The sequence below is a fragment of the Oncorhynchus mykiss genome, chromosome 9, assembly GCF_013265735.2.
Source record: "Oncorhynchus mykiss isolate Arlee chromosome 9, USDA_OmykA_1.1, whole genome shotgun sequence".
In the NCBI taxonomy this organism is placed as follows: domain Eukaryota; kingdom Metazoa; phylum Chordata; class Actinopteri; order Salmoniformes; family Salmonidae; genus Oncorhynchus; species Oncorhynchus mykiss.
Window position 1 is genome coordinate 3,611,449 of NC_048573.1, and position 17,325 is coordinate 3,628,773.

General features: G+C 41.4%; 1 protein-coding gene across 1 annotated transcript in view; it reads right to left on the reverse strand.

Annotated features, from left to right (window-relative positions):
* Positions 1 to 16,892, reverse strand: part of LOC118966149 (mucin-1-like) — an 18,193-nt gene extending 1,301 nt beyond the window's left edge. The window contains exons 1-2 of the mRNA XM_036989230.1: positions 16,517 to 16,892; positions 1 to 263 (exon numbers count right to left, since the gene is read on the reverse strand). The exon at positions 1 to 263 is cut by the window's left edge and continues 713 nt beyond it. Of these exons, the coding sequence (XP_036845125.1) occupies positions 1 to 263; positions 16,517 to 16,565 (312 nt within the window). The 5' untranslated portion in view covers positions 16,566 to 16,892. The remainder of the gene's footprint in view (positions 264 to 16,516) is intronic.
* Positions 16,893 to 17,325: the final 433 nt, after the last annotated feature.

Below are 17,325 nucleotides of genomic sequence, written 5' to 3' on the forward strand. Positions count from 1 at the left end.
CGGGCCTCGATCCTGGACGACCATGGAAGAGGAGGTGGGTGTTGGTGTAGCGTTGTGGTCCAATGGGTTGGAGGTCAGAGGGATGGAGGAGGAGGTGGGTGTAGGGGTCAGGGATGGGGGAGGTTTGGGGGAGGAGGTGGGTGTAGGGGTCAGGGATGGGGGAGGTTTGGGGGAGGAGGTGGGTGTTCTTTCCTCTGTATCACTGACACAACTCATCTCTTCTTCTTCTGTGACTGTGTCTGCTGCTGGGGCCTTATCCCCATCTGATAGAGACAGAGATGGGGGGAGAGAGACGGAGGGAGAGAGGGGGGAGAGAGTGGGGAGGGAGAGGGGGGAGAAAGAGGGGGGGAGAGAGGGGGGAGGGAGAGGGGAGGGAGAGAGAGGGAGGGGGGAGAGAGGGGAGGGAGAGGTGAGGGAGAGAGAGGGGGGAGAGAGGGGAGGGGGAGAGAGAGGGGAGGGAGAGAGGGGAGGGAGAGAGGGGAGAGGGAGAGAGGGGAGAGATCAGACAGTAGTCTACTGTACTGCGTTATGAAATGACCTCAGATCAGACAGTAGTCTACTGTACAACGTTATGAAATGACCTCAGATCAGACAGTAGTCTACTGTACAGCGTTATGAAATGACCTCAGATCAGACAGTAGTCTACTGTACGGCGTTATGAAATGACCTCAGATCAGACAGTAGTCTACTGTACAGCGTTATGAAATGACCTCAGATCAGACAGTAGTCTACTGTACAGCGTTATGAAATGACCTCAGATCAGACAGTAGTCTACTGTACAGCGTTATGAAATGACCTCAGATCAGACAGTAGTCTACTGTACAGCGTTACTACATTGTGTTTGACACTTTTTTTCTCAGAGTTCCCTGGATACCCCCCCCGTGCTCACTATGATTGATTTACAAATTGGATTTATCTGAATTTTAGCCCGACTACAACAAATTAATAAAACATTTAAAAATGGAAATATCACATTTACACAAGTATTCAGACCCTTTACTCAGTACTTTGTTGAAGCACCTTTGGCAGCGATTACAGCCTCGAGTCTTCTTGGGTATGAAGCTACAGAGTTGGCACACCTGTTTTTGGGGAATTTCATCAGACCAGATAATCTTGATGTATCTTATTTCTCATGGTCTAAGAGTCCTTTAGTTGCCTTTTCCTGAGGAGTGGCTTCCGTCAACCACTCTACCATAAAGGCCTGATTGGTGGAGCGCTGCAGAGATGATTGTCCTTCTGGAAGGTTCTCCCATCTCCACAGAGGAACTCTGGAGCTCTGTCAGAGTGACCATCTGGTTATTGGTCAACTCCCTAACCAAGCCCTTCTCCCTCCCCTGATTGCTCAGTTTGGACGGGCAGCCAGCTCTAGGAAGAGTCTTGGTGGTTCCAAACTTCTTCCATTTAAGAATGATGGAGACCACTGTGTTCTTGGGGACCTTCAATGCTGCAGAGATGTTTTGGTACCCTTCCCCAGATCTGTGCCTTGACACAATCCTGTCTCTGAGCTCTACAAACAATTCCTTCGACCTCATGGCTTGGTTTTTGCTCTGACATGCACTATCAACTGTGGGACCTTATATAGACAGGTGTTTGCCTTTCCAAATCATGTCCAATAAATTGAATTTACCACAGGTGGACTCCAATCAAGTTGTAGAAACATCTCAAGGATGATCAATGGAAACAGGATGCACCTGAGCTCAATTTCTAGTCTCATAGCAAAGAGTCTGAAAACGATAATATATAAATAAGGTATTTCTGTTTTTTTATTTGTAATTCATTTGCAAACATTTCTAAAAACCTGTTTTTGCTTTGTCATTATGGGATATTGTGTGTATTTTGATGAGGGGGAAAAATATTTAATAAATTATAGAATAAGGCTGTAACGTAACAAAATGTGGAAATAGTAGGGATAGGGTAGGGATCTGAATACAGAGTCTGTTGTTATGCTTGAAGCTGGTGCTCATGCTTTCTCTCCAGGAATGCCTCCCAAAGCGTTTCAAAATTCAGATCGCAGTTTCTCAACGCACTCATACATTCTGTTAGACAACGGTGTGCAGATCAGTAGCTTCAAACTGCAGGAACTTGTTTGGAGGGTGAGGAGTCATGTTAGCGACAAAGATAAAGCTCTGTCACGGCTTTCAATAAGCAGCACTCCCTGATAGATCACAATATTAACAAATAATTGTAAAAAAAAAAAAAAAATATCCACAACACACCACACCCACCCCAAAACATCTTCCCGTGGCCTCAAGTCTCTCATATGCGCGAGTAGATTCGATTTCACCAATCATCTCTGTGATGTTGTCACTTGATTTCTGTGGCAACTGTGCAATCTACTATCCCCCAAAGTAGAATTTTTTTCCATTTTTTTTTTTTTTCCTATTTTACCGGTCAGCTTGTCGAGAAAGAAATAGCCTATTCCAAACTGACTCTGGGACAGTTGTGGGATGATATATCCCAAATTCATACTACCAGGAGGCATAGGCTTGCTCTACATGCGTTCTATTCATCCACAAATTAAATTGGGGATCATCAGCAAGCATATATCTTGAACCAAATATAATGCAATTAGTTTTAGAAACGTGTTTCATATCAAACCCCCGTCAGACACCATTCGTATCACTGCTCAGTACATCTGTTAGCTCATTAACATTCTGATGCTGCTTGTAGAGTCATCAGCATACATGACCACTCTTGCTTTTGCTTTATTACTTAAGTTAAAGAGAGAAGAGAAGTGGGCCTAGGCAGCTTCCTTGAGGAACACCACAGTGTATACCTTTACCATTAAAGAACACTTTTTTGCCTTCTCCTGGTCCTGGATAGATAGCTTTCCATCCAGGACAGAGCTGCAGACTTAAAACCATAACATTTGAATTTTCCTAGTAACAGTTCACGATCAATTGCATCAAAGGCAGCATTGAAATCTGGCAACACTACACCAACTAACTTCCTGTCATCCATACTCCTTAACCAATCATCTGTCATTTGTGTTAAGGCTCGTACTCGTAGTATGCCCTTCTTTGTATGCTGGAAACCCATTATCAGACCATTACATGAGAAATAATCCTTGATTTGTACAGATACTATTTTTTCCAATACTTAACACCAGCAGCAAGCTTATAGGACGACTATAAGGACCAGTGAATGCAGATTTTTTAATCCTTAGGGAGTAGAATAACCTTTGACTCTTTCCAGACTTCTGGGCCCCATACATCACTTATTAACCTCTCTTGGGTAGGGGGCAGTATTTTCATGTCCGGATGAAAAGCGTGCCCAAAGTAAACTACCTGTTACTCAGGCCCAGAAGCTAGGATATGCATATAATTGGTAGATTTGGATAGAAAACACTCTAAAGTTTCTAAAACTGTTAAAATGATGACTGCGAGTATAACAGAACTTATATGGCAGGCGAAACCCCGAGGACAAACCGAGGACAAACCAACCCCCCCCCCCAAAAAAAAATCTGGTTATTTTCAATGGCTGTCACTTTTATTATAAGGCGAAGTCCTCCCAGATTGCAGTTCCTAGGGCTTCCACTAGATGGCAACAGTCTTTAGAAAGAGTTTCTTGCTGTTTTTTTGGAAAAATGAGCCAGAAATTGTAGTTTTTCTAGGTGGCTCCCATTTTGGCTGTAGCGTTTCCAAGCGCGTGGAAGAGAGCAAGTTCTTTGGTATTTTTGTCAGGTAAAGACAATAACGATTCTCCGTCTTAAATTGTATCGTTTATTTACGTTTTATACTTAAGGTTTGATTATAAACAATGCTTGACTTGTTTGGAAAAGTTTATTAGTAAGGTTTGGGATTCATTTTGTATGCATTTTGATGGAGAGAAACTGGGTGGATTATTGACTGAAGCGCGCCAGCTAAACTTTGTTTTTATCGATATAAAGAAGGACATTATCGAACAAAAGGACCATTTGTGATGTCTGTGAGTAGACCGTCCCACCTGCCCATAAGAAGTAAAAAATATGAGCGATTGGGGTAGATATTTGGGGTAGATATTTGGGGCTGATATTTGGGGTAGATATTTGGGGTAGATATTTGGGGCTGATATTCGGGGTAGATATTTGCGGTAGATATTTGGGGCTGATATTTGGGCTAGATATTTGGGGTAGATATTTGGGGCTGATATTTGGTTAGCTGTAACTCTAAGCAATTTGTCATCTAGATGATCTGTACCAGGTGCCTTGTCATCCGAAAGAGGCAACAACCTCCTTTCTACCCGTTCTACTTGATGAAAGTTTAACACCCCTCTCCTTCATGATACTTTAATAAGGGTATATGTAGGGTTGCAAAGAGTCAGAACATTTCCGGTAAATTTCTGGAATTTTCCATGGGGGGGGGGGGGGGTTAAGTCCGGGAATTTGAGGAATTTTACTTAAATTCATTTTTTTTTTCATTTCTTAGCTTATAACAGTGAACCTTTTTTTTGTTGGAAACACATTAAGACAATTCTAGGTCTTGTGGCATATTTTGGTTAAACTATCCCCAATTCAATGGAATTGCGACCGTCTGCATGCACAGGGCATTCTTCCATCACACGTACAGCTGACTCTCAAGATCTCGCACACTAATGAGATGCTATTGAGCCCACACTACTACACTGTCTGAGCCAGCTCCTCAAGGACATCATGGCACTGAAAACAATGGATACACTCTACAAGAGAACCAAGGAAATGGTTAGGTATGTGAAGGGTCATCAAGTTATAGCAGTAATCTACCTCACCAAGCAAAGTGAGAAGAATAAGAGCACCACATTGAAGCTGCCCAGCAACACCCATTGGGGTGGTGTTGTCATCATGTTTGACAGTCTCATGGAGGGGAAGGAGTCTCTCCAAGAAATTACCATATCACAGTCTGCCGACATGGACAGCCCCATCAAGAGGATCCTCCTGGATGATGTATTTTGGGAGAGAGTGGTAAGCAGCCTGAAACTCCTGAAACCTATAGCAGTAGCCATTGCACGGATTGAGGGAGACAATGCCATCCTGTCTGATGTTCAGACTCTGCTTGCAGATGTAAGAGAAGAAATCTGTACTGCCCTGCCCACTTCACTGTTGCAACAAGAAACTACAGTTCTGAAATACATCACAAAGCATGAAGACTTCTGCCTGAAGCCCATACACACCGCAGAGTACATGTTAGACCCCAAGTATGTTGGCAAGAGCATCCTGTCTGGTGCAGAGATCAACAAGGCCTATGGTGTCATCACTACCGTGTCTCGCCACCTTGGCCTGGATGAGGGCAAGGTTCTTGGCAGTCTGGCAATGTACACTTCTAAGCAAGGGCTTTGGGATGGAGATGCAATATGGCAGTCGTGCCGACATATCTCATCAGCGAACTGGTGGAAGGGACTTTGTGGATCTGAGGCTCTTTCCCCTGTTGCCTCCATCATCCTCCAAATCCCACCAACATCAGCCGCCTCAGAGTGCAACTGGTCCTTGTTTGGGAAGACACTCACCAAAGCACGCAACAGGCTGACCAATACAAGGGTTGAGAAATTGGTGTCCATCCGGGCAGATTTGAGGCTTTTTGTGCCTGACAACGAGCCATCCTCAACAAGGTTGGAAAGTGACAGTGAAGACGAGGTCTCAGAGTCTGATGCTCAAGAGGTGGACATTGAGGAGGTCCAGGGAGAAGACATGGAAGCCTGAGAGGAAGACAACCAAAGCTTTAGTTCCTAGACTATCATTTTACAGATGTTGAAAACATTTTTGGGAGATGCGATGGATCATTCAATATTCCCTTTCTTTTGTTATTCAGTGAAATCATCCCATGTGAAGAGTCAACTCATTTAATTAAAGTTCAATTTGTAACTAAATAGATTTTTAAAAAATCTATTGGAAGGATTTAATCATTTGTAATGATGTCTACTTAAGATAAGGTTAAAGGTTTATGTTTCTGTCTCCATATGATGTGGTAAATATATCCAATGCAAAAAACATCTACATTTAAATGGTATTACTATTAATTTGCATATATTCCCGTTAATTCCCATATATTCCCGTTAATTCCCATATATTTCCGTTAATTCCCACATATTCCCGTTAATTCCCATATATTCCCGTTAATTCCCATATATCCCCATTAATTCCCAGGGAAAGTTTCCCCAGAATGTGCAACCCTAGGTGTATGACATGGAGCCATCAGTCGGAATCATATCATTCCTCAACTTGTCCACTTTGCCTGCAAAATATTAGTTAAAGTAGTTTGCAATGTCGTGTGGTTTTGGAATTAAATATACCCTCTGATTGAACAAAAGAGGGCAGACATGTTCGAATTCCTACCCATAATAGTGTTCAACGTTCTCCACTGTTCCCCCCCCATTTACTGATAGAATCCCTTCTTCTTCTTCTTCTTGTTAATCTTGGTCACAAGATTTCTTAATTAATTTACAATAACTTTGCTCATCAGAGTGCCAGATTTATCTGCTACTGTTTTTGTCTTTTATCATTGAATCATGACTTTTCTCAGCTCGTCATCAGTCCATGGGGGGGCACCGTTTAACCTCACAGTGCATGTTCTTAAAGGGGCGTGTTTATCAGCTATACTCATTAATAACTTCATAAAGGGGCGTGTTTATCAGCTATACTCATTAATAACTTCTTAAAGGGGCGTGTTTATCAGCTATACTCATAAATAACTTCTTAAAGGGGCGTGTTTATCAGCTATACTCATAAATAACTTCTTAAAGGGGCGTGTTTATCAGCTATACTCATTAATAACTTCTTAAAGGGGCGTGTTTATCAGCTATACTCATAAATAACTTCTTAAAGGGGCGTGTTTATCAGCTATACTCATTAATAACTTCTTAAAGGGGCGTGTTTATCAGCTATACTCATTAATAACTTCTTAAAGGGGCGTGTTTATCAGCTATACTCATTAATAACTTCTTAAAGGGGCGTGTTTATCAGCTATACTCATTAATAACTTCTTAAAGGGGCGTGTTTATCAGCTATACTCATAAATAACTTCTTAAAGGGGCGTGTTTATCAGCTATACTCATTAATAACTTCTTAAAGGGGCGTGTTTATCAGCTATACTCATTAATAACTTCATAAAGGGGCGTGTTTATCAGCTATACTCATTAATAACTTCATAAAGGGGCGTGTTTATCAGCTATACTCATTAATAACTTCTTAAAGGGGCGTGTTTATCAGCTATACTCATTAATAACTTCTTAAAGGGGCGTGTTTATCAGCTATACTCATTAATAACTTCTTAAAGGGGCGTGTTTATCAGCTATACTCATTAATAACTTCTTAAAGGGGCGTGTTTATCAGCTATACTCATAAATAACTTCTTAAAGGGGCGTGTTTATCAGCTATACTCATTAATAACTTCTTAAAGGGGCGTGTTTATCAGCTATACTCATTAATAACTTCTTAAAGGGGCGTGTTTATCAGCTATACTCATTAATAACTTCTTAAAGGGGCGTGTTTATCAGCTATACTCATTAATAACTTCTTAAAGGGGCGTGTTTATCAGCTATACTCATAAATAACTTCTTAAAGGGGCGTGTTTATCAGCTATACTCATAAATAACTTCTTAAAGGGGCGTGTTTATCAGCTATACTCATTAATAACTTCATAAAGGGGCGTGTTTATCAGCTATACTCATTAATAACTTCATAAAGGGGCGTGTTTATCAGCTATACTCATTAATAACTTCTTAAAGGGGCGTGTTTATCAGCTATACTCATTAATAACTTCTTAAAGGGGCGTGTTTATCAGCTATACTCATTAATAACTTCTTAAAGGGGCGTGTTTATCAGCTATACTCATTAATAACTTCTTAAAGGGGCGTGTTTATCTGCTATACTCATAAATCATTTCATGAACAAACTTAGCGACATTTCAGGATCATCCTTACGACACACTTCTAACCATTGGCACATTCTAAATCTCATCCACAAATGAGTCCTGATTGAACCCTCTGTAGGACCTGTGGTAGATTACCTTAGGACCAGGTATTGTAGTGTTCCTAGTGAGTGAGTCCTGATTGAACCCTCTATAGGACCTGTGGTAGATTACCTTAGGGCCTCTGGTAATTGTAGTTGTCTTAGTGAGTGAGTCCTTATTGAACCCTCTGTAGGACCTGTGGTAGATTACCTTAGGGCCTCTGGTATTGTAGTGTTCCTAGTGAGTGAGTCCTGATTGAACCCTCTGTAGGACCTGTGGTAGATTACCTTAGGGCCTCTGGTAATTGTAGTGTTCCTAGTGAGTTCAACCAGGTTATGATCACTGTAACCTGGTGCCACTGATGCATCTTTGGAACACCGTTCAGCCACGTTGGTAAAAATGTGATCGATACAAGTTGATGATGTAATACCAGACCCTATTAGGGAACGTTCTGGTCGGTGATGTCATAATTGGGTCAGGTTGCATGGCAACAGAAATATGTTTTCTTTCTCATTGGACAGTTGGTGTTCAAAAAATATATATATTTATATATCCCTACTTTCATCAGATATCCAACATTTCACAAATTACATCAAGATATGTCACATCCGCACCAGGTGGCTTATAGCAGCAACCAACTAGTATAGGTTTCATACGTGGTACAGCTGTACCCATAGAGCCTATAGCAGTTGTACCCATAGAGACTATAGCAGCTGTACCCATAGAGACTATAGCAGCTGTACCCATAGAGACTATAGCAGCTGTACCCATAGAGACTATAGCAGCTGTACCCATAGAGACTATAGCAGCTGTACCCATAGAGCCTATAGCAGCTGTACCCATAGAGCCTATAGCAGTTGTACCCATAGAGACTATAGCAGCTGTACCCATAGAGACTATAGCAACTGTACCCATAGAGACTATAGCAGCTGTACCCATAGAGACTATAGCAGCTGTACCCATAGAGACTATAGCAGCTGTACCCATAGAGTCTATTGCAGCTGTACCCATAGAGCCTATAGCAGCTGTACCCATAGAGACTATAGCTGTACCCATAGAGACTATAGCTGTACAAATAGAGCCTATAGCTGTACCCATAGAGCCTATAGCAGCTGTACCCATAGAACCTATAGCAGCTGTACCCATAGAGCCTATAGCAGCTGTACCCATGGAGACTATAGCAGTTGTACCCATAGAGACTATAGCTGTACCCATAGAGCCTATAGCAGCTGTACCCATAGAGACTATAGCAGCTGTACCCACAGAGCCTATAGCAGCTGTACCCACAGAGCCTATAGCAGCTGTACCCATAGAGCCTATAGCAGCTGTACCCATAGAGCCTATTGCAGCTGTACCCATAGAGACTATAGCAGCTGTACCCATAGAGACTATAGCAGCTGTACCCATAGAGCCTATAGCAGTTGTACCCATAGAGACTATAGCTGTACCCATAGAGCCTATAGCAGCTGTACCCATAGAGCCTATAGCAGCTGTACCCATAGAACCTATAGCAGCTGTACCCATAGAGCCTATAGCAGCTGTACCCATAGAGCCTATAGCAGCTGTACCCATAGAGCCTATAGCAGCTGTACCCATAGAGACTATAGCAGCTGTACCCATAGAGACTATAGCAGCTGTACCCATAGAGCCTATAGCAGTTGTACCCATAGAGACTATAGCAGCTGTACCCATAGAGACTATAGCAGCTGTACCCATAGAGCCTATAGCAGCTGTACCCATAGAGACTATAGCAGCTGTACCCATAGAGACTATAGCAGCTGTACCCATAGAGCCTATAGCAGCTGTACCCATAGAGCCTATAGCAGTTGTACCCATAGAGACTATAGCAGCTGTACCCATAGAGCCTATAGCAGCTGTACCCATAGTATCTCTAATCCAGTCAACATTAAGTCCTTATGTTGTTTAGCTGGAGTAAGATCCTGGATGTAAACTCCAACTCCAACCCCCAGATCTATTTCTGTCCCTCCTGAACATATTGTATTCATGTATAGAGATCTCAGCTTCCTCAAAGGAAGAGTCCAAGTGAGTCTCTGATAGCCGCCAAGACATGAATATTGTCTGACTGCACCTAGACAGCATATTTCATGAATTTTTATTCCTTTAAAACCGTATACAGTTGATGTCTGAAGCTTACTTACACTTAGGTTGGAGTCATTAAAACCTCCTTCGGTATATTTACAGTATCTATATGTCCAGACATGAATCAGCAGTTGGAGATGGAACACAAACCGGCTGAACGAATGCGCCATTGTGAATAAATGTATTAATAAACATCATGTCCATCAATGTTGAGGTAATAAAAAATAATTGATATTATTATATATTATATATATATATATATATTATAATCATATTGTATTCAAATATGATATTTTATTTATAATTAATTTGTAATTTTTTACGTTTTTTCATTATCGGCCAGAAGCCGGCTATTACCGGATAACTGGAAATAAACACATTGAACAAGTCCTCTATCGCCTCCTCAGACAACAGAGCGAATCAGACGCTACACAAGGCCAACTCAGGGGTCTGCTGCTCGTCTCCTCGGTGGTCAGCAGCACCGTGAGCTCGGCGTCCGGCTCCACAAGGTGGTCCTCACCTTGCTCTCTTGCCAGTGCCCAGTCATTTTGGGATATCCATGCGGATTAAACCTTAGCTATAATTATTCAACGCACCATTACTCAAAACTTCTTCCTGTCTGGGGAAAAAAAAGTGAACCACCTTTATGCCTCTTGGTCATTCTGACCCCGCCCTCAGATCCATTTTTATACATTGTTGATGTCTGACCAATATCTTGTTAAATAAGTAGACAAACGTTCACTGTGTTGTCATTCACTTGCATTTTGCACACCAGTCGTCGTGTGATAGGCTACTGTCAAAGTGACGGCAATATTATTAAACTTTTTTTCACCCCCCCCCTCCCCCCTGCTCTCTTGCTATAAGGCCTTTAGAATGGCCATTTACTCTTATTCAAGGCAGATTCAAATTGGCTACTCTGATCCCGTGTAGCTCAGTTAGTAGAGTGTGATGTTTACAATGCTAGGGTTGTGGGTTCAATCCCCACTGGGGAGCAACAATATCAAAAATGTTTTTTGTTGTTGTTGCGAAAGTCGCTCTGTAGGCTACGGCTCATCGCGTCGTGTCACAAATTAGCCTGTAGTTATAATGACTAAAGTTGAATCTCTGAAGTTTAAACTATGAAGCCTGTAAGAATCTCTGATAAACTACTTGTGCTCATCCTGTCAAGCCGATCTGTCTGTGTTGGTAGGCGTAAATTATGTTTAGACTGCATTAGCAATAGAGGTGCTTGGGTAAAATCACAGGGGAAATATATATTCACGTCACCAAATAATTGATTAAAACAAATTGTTTTGCGATGAAGATCTACAGAAGCCTCAACAGCACTCTGTAGGGTTGAACCATGGTGTAGCCAGAGGACAGTTAGCTTCTGTCCTCCTCTGGGTACATTAACTTCAATACAAAACCTAGGAGGCTCATGGTTCTCACCCCCTTCCATAGACTTACACAGTAATTATGACAACTTCCGGAGGACGTCCTCCAACCTATCAGAGCTCTTGCAGCATGAACTGACATGTTGTCCATCCAATCAAAGGATCAGATAATGAATCTAGTACTGAAAGCATAAGCTACAGCTAGCTAGCACTGCAGTGCATAAAATGTGGTGAGTTGTTGACTCAGAGAGAGAAAGACAATAATTGAACAGTTTTGAACTAATTAATTTCTTCCAAAATGAAGGAGAAGCAAGAGAGAAATAGAAAGAGAGAGAGTCTGTTTTTTTTCAGTTCCACTTACTTATCTAGCAAACGCTGCTAGCTAGTTTAGCCTACTGAAACACCCTGCTCAAACAGAGGGATGCTATGTTAGCTAGCTGGCTATAACAGAGGGATGCTATGTTAGCTAGCTGGCTATAACAGAGGGATGCTATGTTAGCTAGCTGGCTATAACAGAGGGATGCTATGTTAGCTAGTTGGCTATAACAGAGGGATGCTATGTTAGCTAGCTGGCTATAACAGAGGGATGCTATGTTAGCTAGCTGGCTATAACAGAGGGATGCTATGTTAGCTAGCTGGCTATAACAGAGGGATGCTATGTTAGCTAGCTGGCTATAACAGAGGGATGCTATGTTAGCTAGCTGGCTATAACAGAGGGATGCTATGTTAGCTAGCTGGCTATGACAGAGATATGCTATGTTAGCTAGCTGGCTATAACAGAGGGATGCTATGTTAGCTAGCTGGCTATAACAGAGGGATGCTATGTTAGCTAGTTGGCTATAACAGAGGGATGCTATGTTAGCTAGCTGGCTATAACAGAGGGGTGCTATGTTAGCTAGCTGGCTATAACAGAGGGATGCTATGTTAGCTAGCTGGCTATAACAGAGGGATGCTATGTTAGCTAGCTGGCTATAACAGAGGGATGCTATGTTAGCTAGCTGGCTATAACAGAGGGATGCTATGTTAGCTAGCTGGCTATAACAGAGGGATGCTATGTTAGCTAGCTGGCTATAACAGAGGGATGCTATGTTAGCTAGCTGGCTATGACAGAGATATGCTATGTTAGCTAGCTGGCTATAACAGAGGGATGCTATGTTAGCTAGCTGGCTATGACAGAGAGATGCTATGTTAGCTAGCTGGCTATAACAGAGGGATGCTATGTTAGCTAGCTGGCTATAACAGAGGGATGCTATGTTAGCTAGCTGGCTATAACAGAGGGATGTTATGACTATCCAACACAACACTGGAACTCTTTCAAGTCAAGGTAAGGCTTTTGGTTTTACTAATTTATTGGCACCGGGGCCCGCCGGTGTAACTGCTTACTGACTGTACACTGTAACATTACTGAATGATTGTAGCGGGTTTACTAACGACTTCTATTAGCAATGCTGACTATGACGTTACTTCAGCTAATATGGTGACAACGATGTAGGCTGTTTGTAGAGGTTATGATATGAAGGTTTGGCTTGGAAAGGTTTTTTTCACCTGGTCACATTCAGCTGATGTTTTGTGCATTGAACTCCACATGCGAAGGGAAGAGGTGAGAGGAGGAGAAATGTGAGAAGGAATACAACGTGGCTGCTATGAAAGTTAACTGTGATCAGGGGTGTATTCATTCTGCCAATTCTGTTGAAAAACATTTCTTAAAACGGAAGCAAACAGAACAAAACAGGGATAAACATACCTGAATTTGTCCAATAGAAACTCTCGTATGCAACTGTTAGACGAATGACTACACCCTAGATCAGCTAGATGCAGGCAAGAGTGTGCAAGGCGATATTGAATGTCACGGTCTGTCACCTCAAATTTATCTCTCGACCTGTGTGCCTACGTTGTAAACTTTAATTCATAGGCTAGGTTGTAGCAACCTCATGATGGGTACAGGGAACATTCTAGTATCATGTAGTAACCTAAACCCATCACTGTTACATTGAACTGGGTGAATATGAATGACAGTAACCTAAACCTGTCACTGTTACATTGAACTGGGTGAATATGAATGACAGTAACCTAAACCCATCACTGTTACATTGAACTGGGTGAATATGAATGACAGTAACCTAAACCTGTCACTGTTACATTGAACTGGGTGAATATGAATGACAGTATCCTAAACCTATCACTGTTACATTGAACTGGGTGAATATGAATGACAGTAACCTAAACCTGTCACTGTTACATTGAACTGGGTGAATATGAATGACAGTAACCTAAACCTGTCACTGTTACATTTAACTGGGTGAATGACAGTAACCTAAACCCATCACTGTTACATTGAACTGGGTGAATATGAATGACAGTAACCTAAACCCATCACTGTTACATTGAACTGGGTGAATATGAATGACAGTAACCTAAACCTGTCACTGTTACATTGACCTGGGTGAATATGAATCATCCAGTATGCTGTAATAGAAATAAGGCCATGCTCATAAATAAATAACCGTCCTCCCTCATCTTTGAACGGCACCGACCTCCACTGTCTTCCCTTTGCCTTCAACACAACGGGCCGCAACAATGTCATCCTCCTTCTGACCAGACAGCATCAGATAGATGGCCAACACGTAGAGAGAGAGAGGGGCGCTGTTTCGCTCACTCGGATCTCTTCTCATGTGGGATACATTCAGCCTCTTGTGAATCGAAGGAAAATAATGAAACGCAGAGACTAAATGTCTAGAAAAATATATAGAAAAAATATATAGAAAAAATATATAGAAAAATATATAGAAAAATATATAGAAAAATATATAGTAAAATATATAGAAAAAATATATAGAAAAAATATATAGAAAAATATATCGAAAAATATATAGTAAAATGTATAGAAAAATATATAGAAAAAATATATAGAAAAATATATAGAAAAAATATATAGAAAAATATATAGTAAAATATATAGAAAAATATATAGTAAAATATATAGAAAAATATATAGAAAAAATATATAGAAAAAATATATAGAAAAATATATAGTAAAATGTCTAGAAAAATATATAGAAAAATATATAGAAAAATATATAGTAAAATATATAGTAAAAATATATAGAAAAAATGTATAGAAAAATATATAGAAAAATATATAGTAAAATGTCTAGAAAAATATATAGAAAAATATATAGAAAAATATATAGTAAAATATATAGGAAAAATATATAGAAAAATATATAGTAAAATGTATAGAAAAATATATAGAAAAAATATATAGAAAAATATATAGACAAATATATAGAAAAATATTTTTTGGGGGTGGTCAATTTTGGGCTTCCCTTGGCTGCATTTAGATACACCCCTATGTTGTAATGGGGGTACATTTCAGAAAAAAACCTATGTTGTAATGGGGTACATTTCAGATAAACCCCTATGTTGTAATGGGGTACATTTCAGATAAACCCCTATGTTGTAATGGGGTACATTTCAGATTTAAAAAAATATATGTTGTAATGGGGTACATTTCAGATACACCCCTATGTTGTAATGGGGTACATTTCAGATAAACCCCTATGTTGTAATGGGGTACATTTCAGATTTAAAAAAAACTATGTTGTAATGGGGTACATTTCAGATACACCCCTATATTGTAATGGGGTACATTTCAGATAAACCCCTATGTTGTAATGGGGTACATTTCAGATAAAAAAAACTATGTTGTAATGGGGTACATTTCAGATAAAAAACCCTATGTTTTAATGGGGTACATTTCAGATAAACCCCTATGTTGTAATGGGGTACATTTCAGATTAAAAAAAAACCTATGTTGTAATGGGGTACATTTCAGATAAAAAACCCTATGTTGTAATGGGGTACATTTCAGATAAACCCCTATGTTGTAATGGGGTACATTTCAGATACACCCCTATATTGTAATGGGGTACATTTCAGATAAACCCCTATGTTGTAATGGGGTACATTTCAGATAAACCCCTATGTTGTAATGGGGTACATTTCAGATAAACCCCTATGTTGTAATGGGGTACATTTCAGATAAAAAACCCTATGTTGTAATGGGGTACATTTCAGATACACCCCTATGTTGTAATGGGGTACATTTCAGATAAAAAACCCTATATTGTAATGGGGTACATTTCAGATTAACCCCTATGTTGTAATGGGGTACATTTCAGATACACCCCTATGTTGTAATGGGGTACATTTCAGATAAAAAACCCTATATTGTAATGGGGTACATTTCAGATAAACCCCTATGTTGTAATGGGGTACATTTCAGATTTTAAAAAAAACTATGTTGTAATGGGGTACATCTCTTTCTTGTGTTATTATATAAAGCCACAGTACGGCACATGCATGTGTGTGTGTATAAACCTTAATATGTGCTGTGTGTGTGTGTGTGTGTGTGTGTGTGTGTGTGTGTGTGTGTGTGTGTGTGTGTGTGTGTGTGTGTGTGTGTGTGTGTGACCGATCGGCAATAACACTGTCACGAACTGATCCGAGGGACACATTCTCTAACGTCGCTATTGACGTGCTAGAAGCATAGACCTATAATAACGATTAGAAAAGGGTCATGTTTTTGCTCTACTGTACAAAATGGTCACGATATAACTTGTCTTTCACTGTAACAATGAGGTCGTGTCAATAATCAAAAACATGTTATACTGTCTACAGTTCGTGACACCATTACTGGCCCAGACAGACATCTTATCAAGACCGGACGGACACACGGTAGCCTGCAGTAACCCACCGTAACCTCATTAGACAAAGTAGCCTACAATGTGTGAGGTTACGGTGTGTTTGTGTCCGGATAGATGTATGTCTGTCTGACTGGGTCGGTAATGATGTCACGAGCCAAACTCAACCTTTAGAACCGACTGACCCCGTTATTGATCCACCGGCCCCGCGGTCAAGACTTGCGGTCACGGATTGCGTACCCGCTCCAGCTCTCTCGGTTCACAACATGGCTGCCGCCCGCGAGCTGCCGGGGTGCAGTAGATCCAGACCTCTCAGGCTACGGTATTCCACCGCTCATCTCCCTCTCGTGCTACCGTATCCCTTCCCCGTTTCACCTCTCCGCCCCTGGTTACCGCTCCACTGAACAGAGCAGAAAGCAGTATTACCGAATACACTTACGTGATTGTAGCCCTAAGCGCTGCGGTTGGTCTTGCTTTTTCCGAGGCATTTTCCTTCTTTTTTTTACATTCTTCTTCTCAGGTCTGTGGGGTGAAACGTGTATCCTTATCTTCGTTGGAACGAAAGGATACTCCTGGACTCCCGTGTAGAGTGTCCTCGTTGGTTAGTAGGGTAGATCCGGGGACTGTCGCGAACACTGACCGGGGCAGTGGCCGTGCCTGCTGCTTCCCGCGGCTCTGCTCTCTCTCTTTCTCTGTGCAGTGTGTGTGTGTGTGTGTGTGTGTACAACCAATAATGGAGAAAGATCAAAGGGCAAGAGAGCAGTAGAGGAGACTCACACACACACAGATAGAGAGAGTAGAGACGGTGAGGAGAGAGAAGGAGAGGAGAGAGAAGGTGAGAGAGGAGAGGGAAGGAGAGGAGAGACGGTGAGGAGAGGAGAGAGGAGAGGGAAGGAGAGGAGAGAGGAGAGACGGTGAGGAGAGAGAAGGTGAGAGAGGAGAGGGAAGGAGAAGAGAGGAGAGAAGGAGAGGAGAGAGGTGAGAGAGGAGAGGGAAGGAGAGAGACAGAAGGAGAGGAGAGGAGAGGGAAGGAGAGGAGAGGAGAGAGACAGAAGGAGAGAGAAGGTGAGAGAGGAGAGGGAAGAAGAGAGAGAAGGAGAGGAGAGAGAAGGTGAGAGAGGAGATGGAAGGAGAGAGACAGAAGGAGAGGAGAGAGGAGAGGGAAGGAGAGAGACAGAAGGAGAGGAGAGGAGAGAGAAGGAGAGAGAGAAGGAAGACAGAAAGTGAATAATAATAATGGATTTTTAT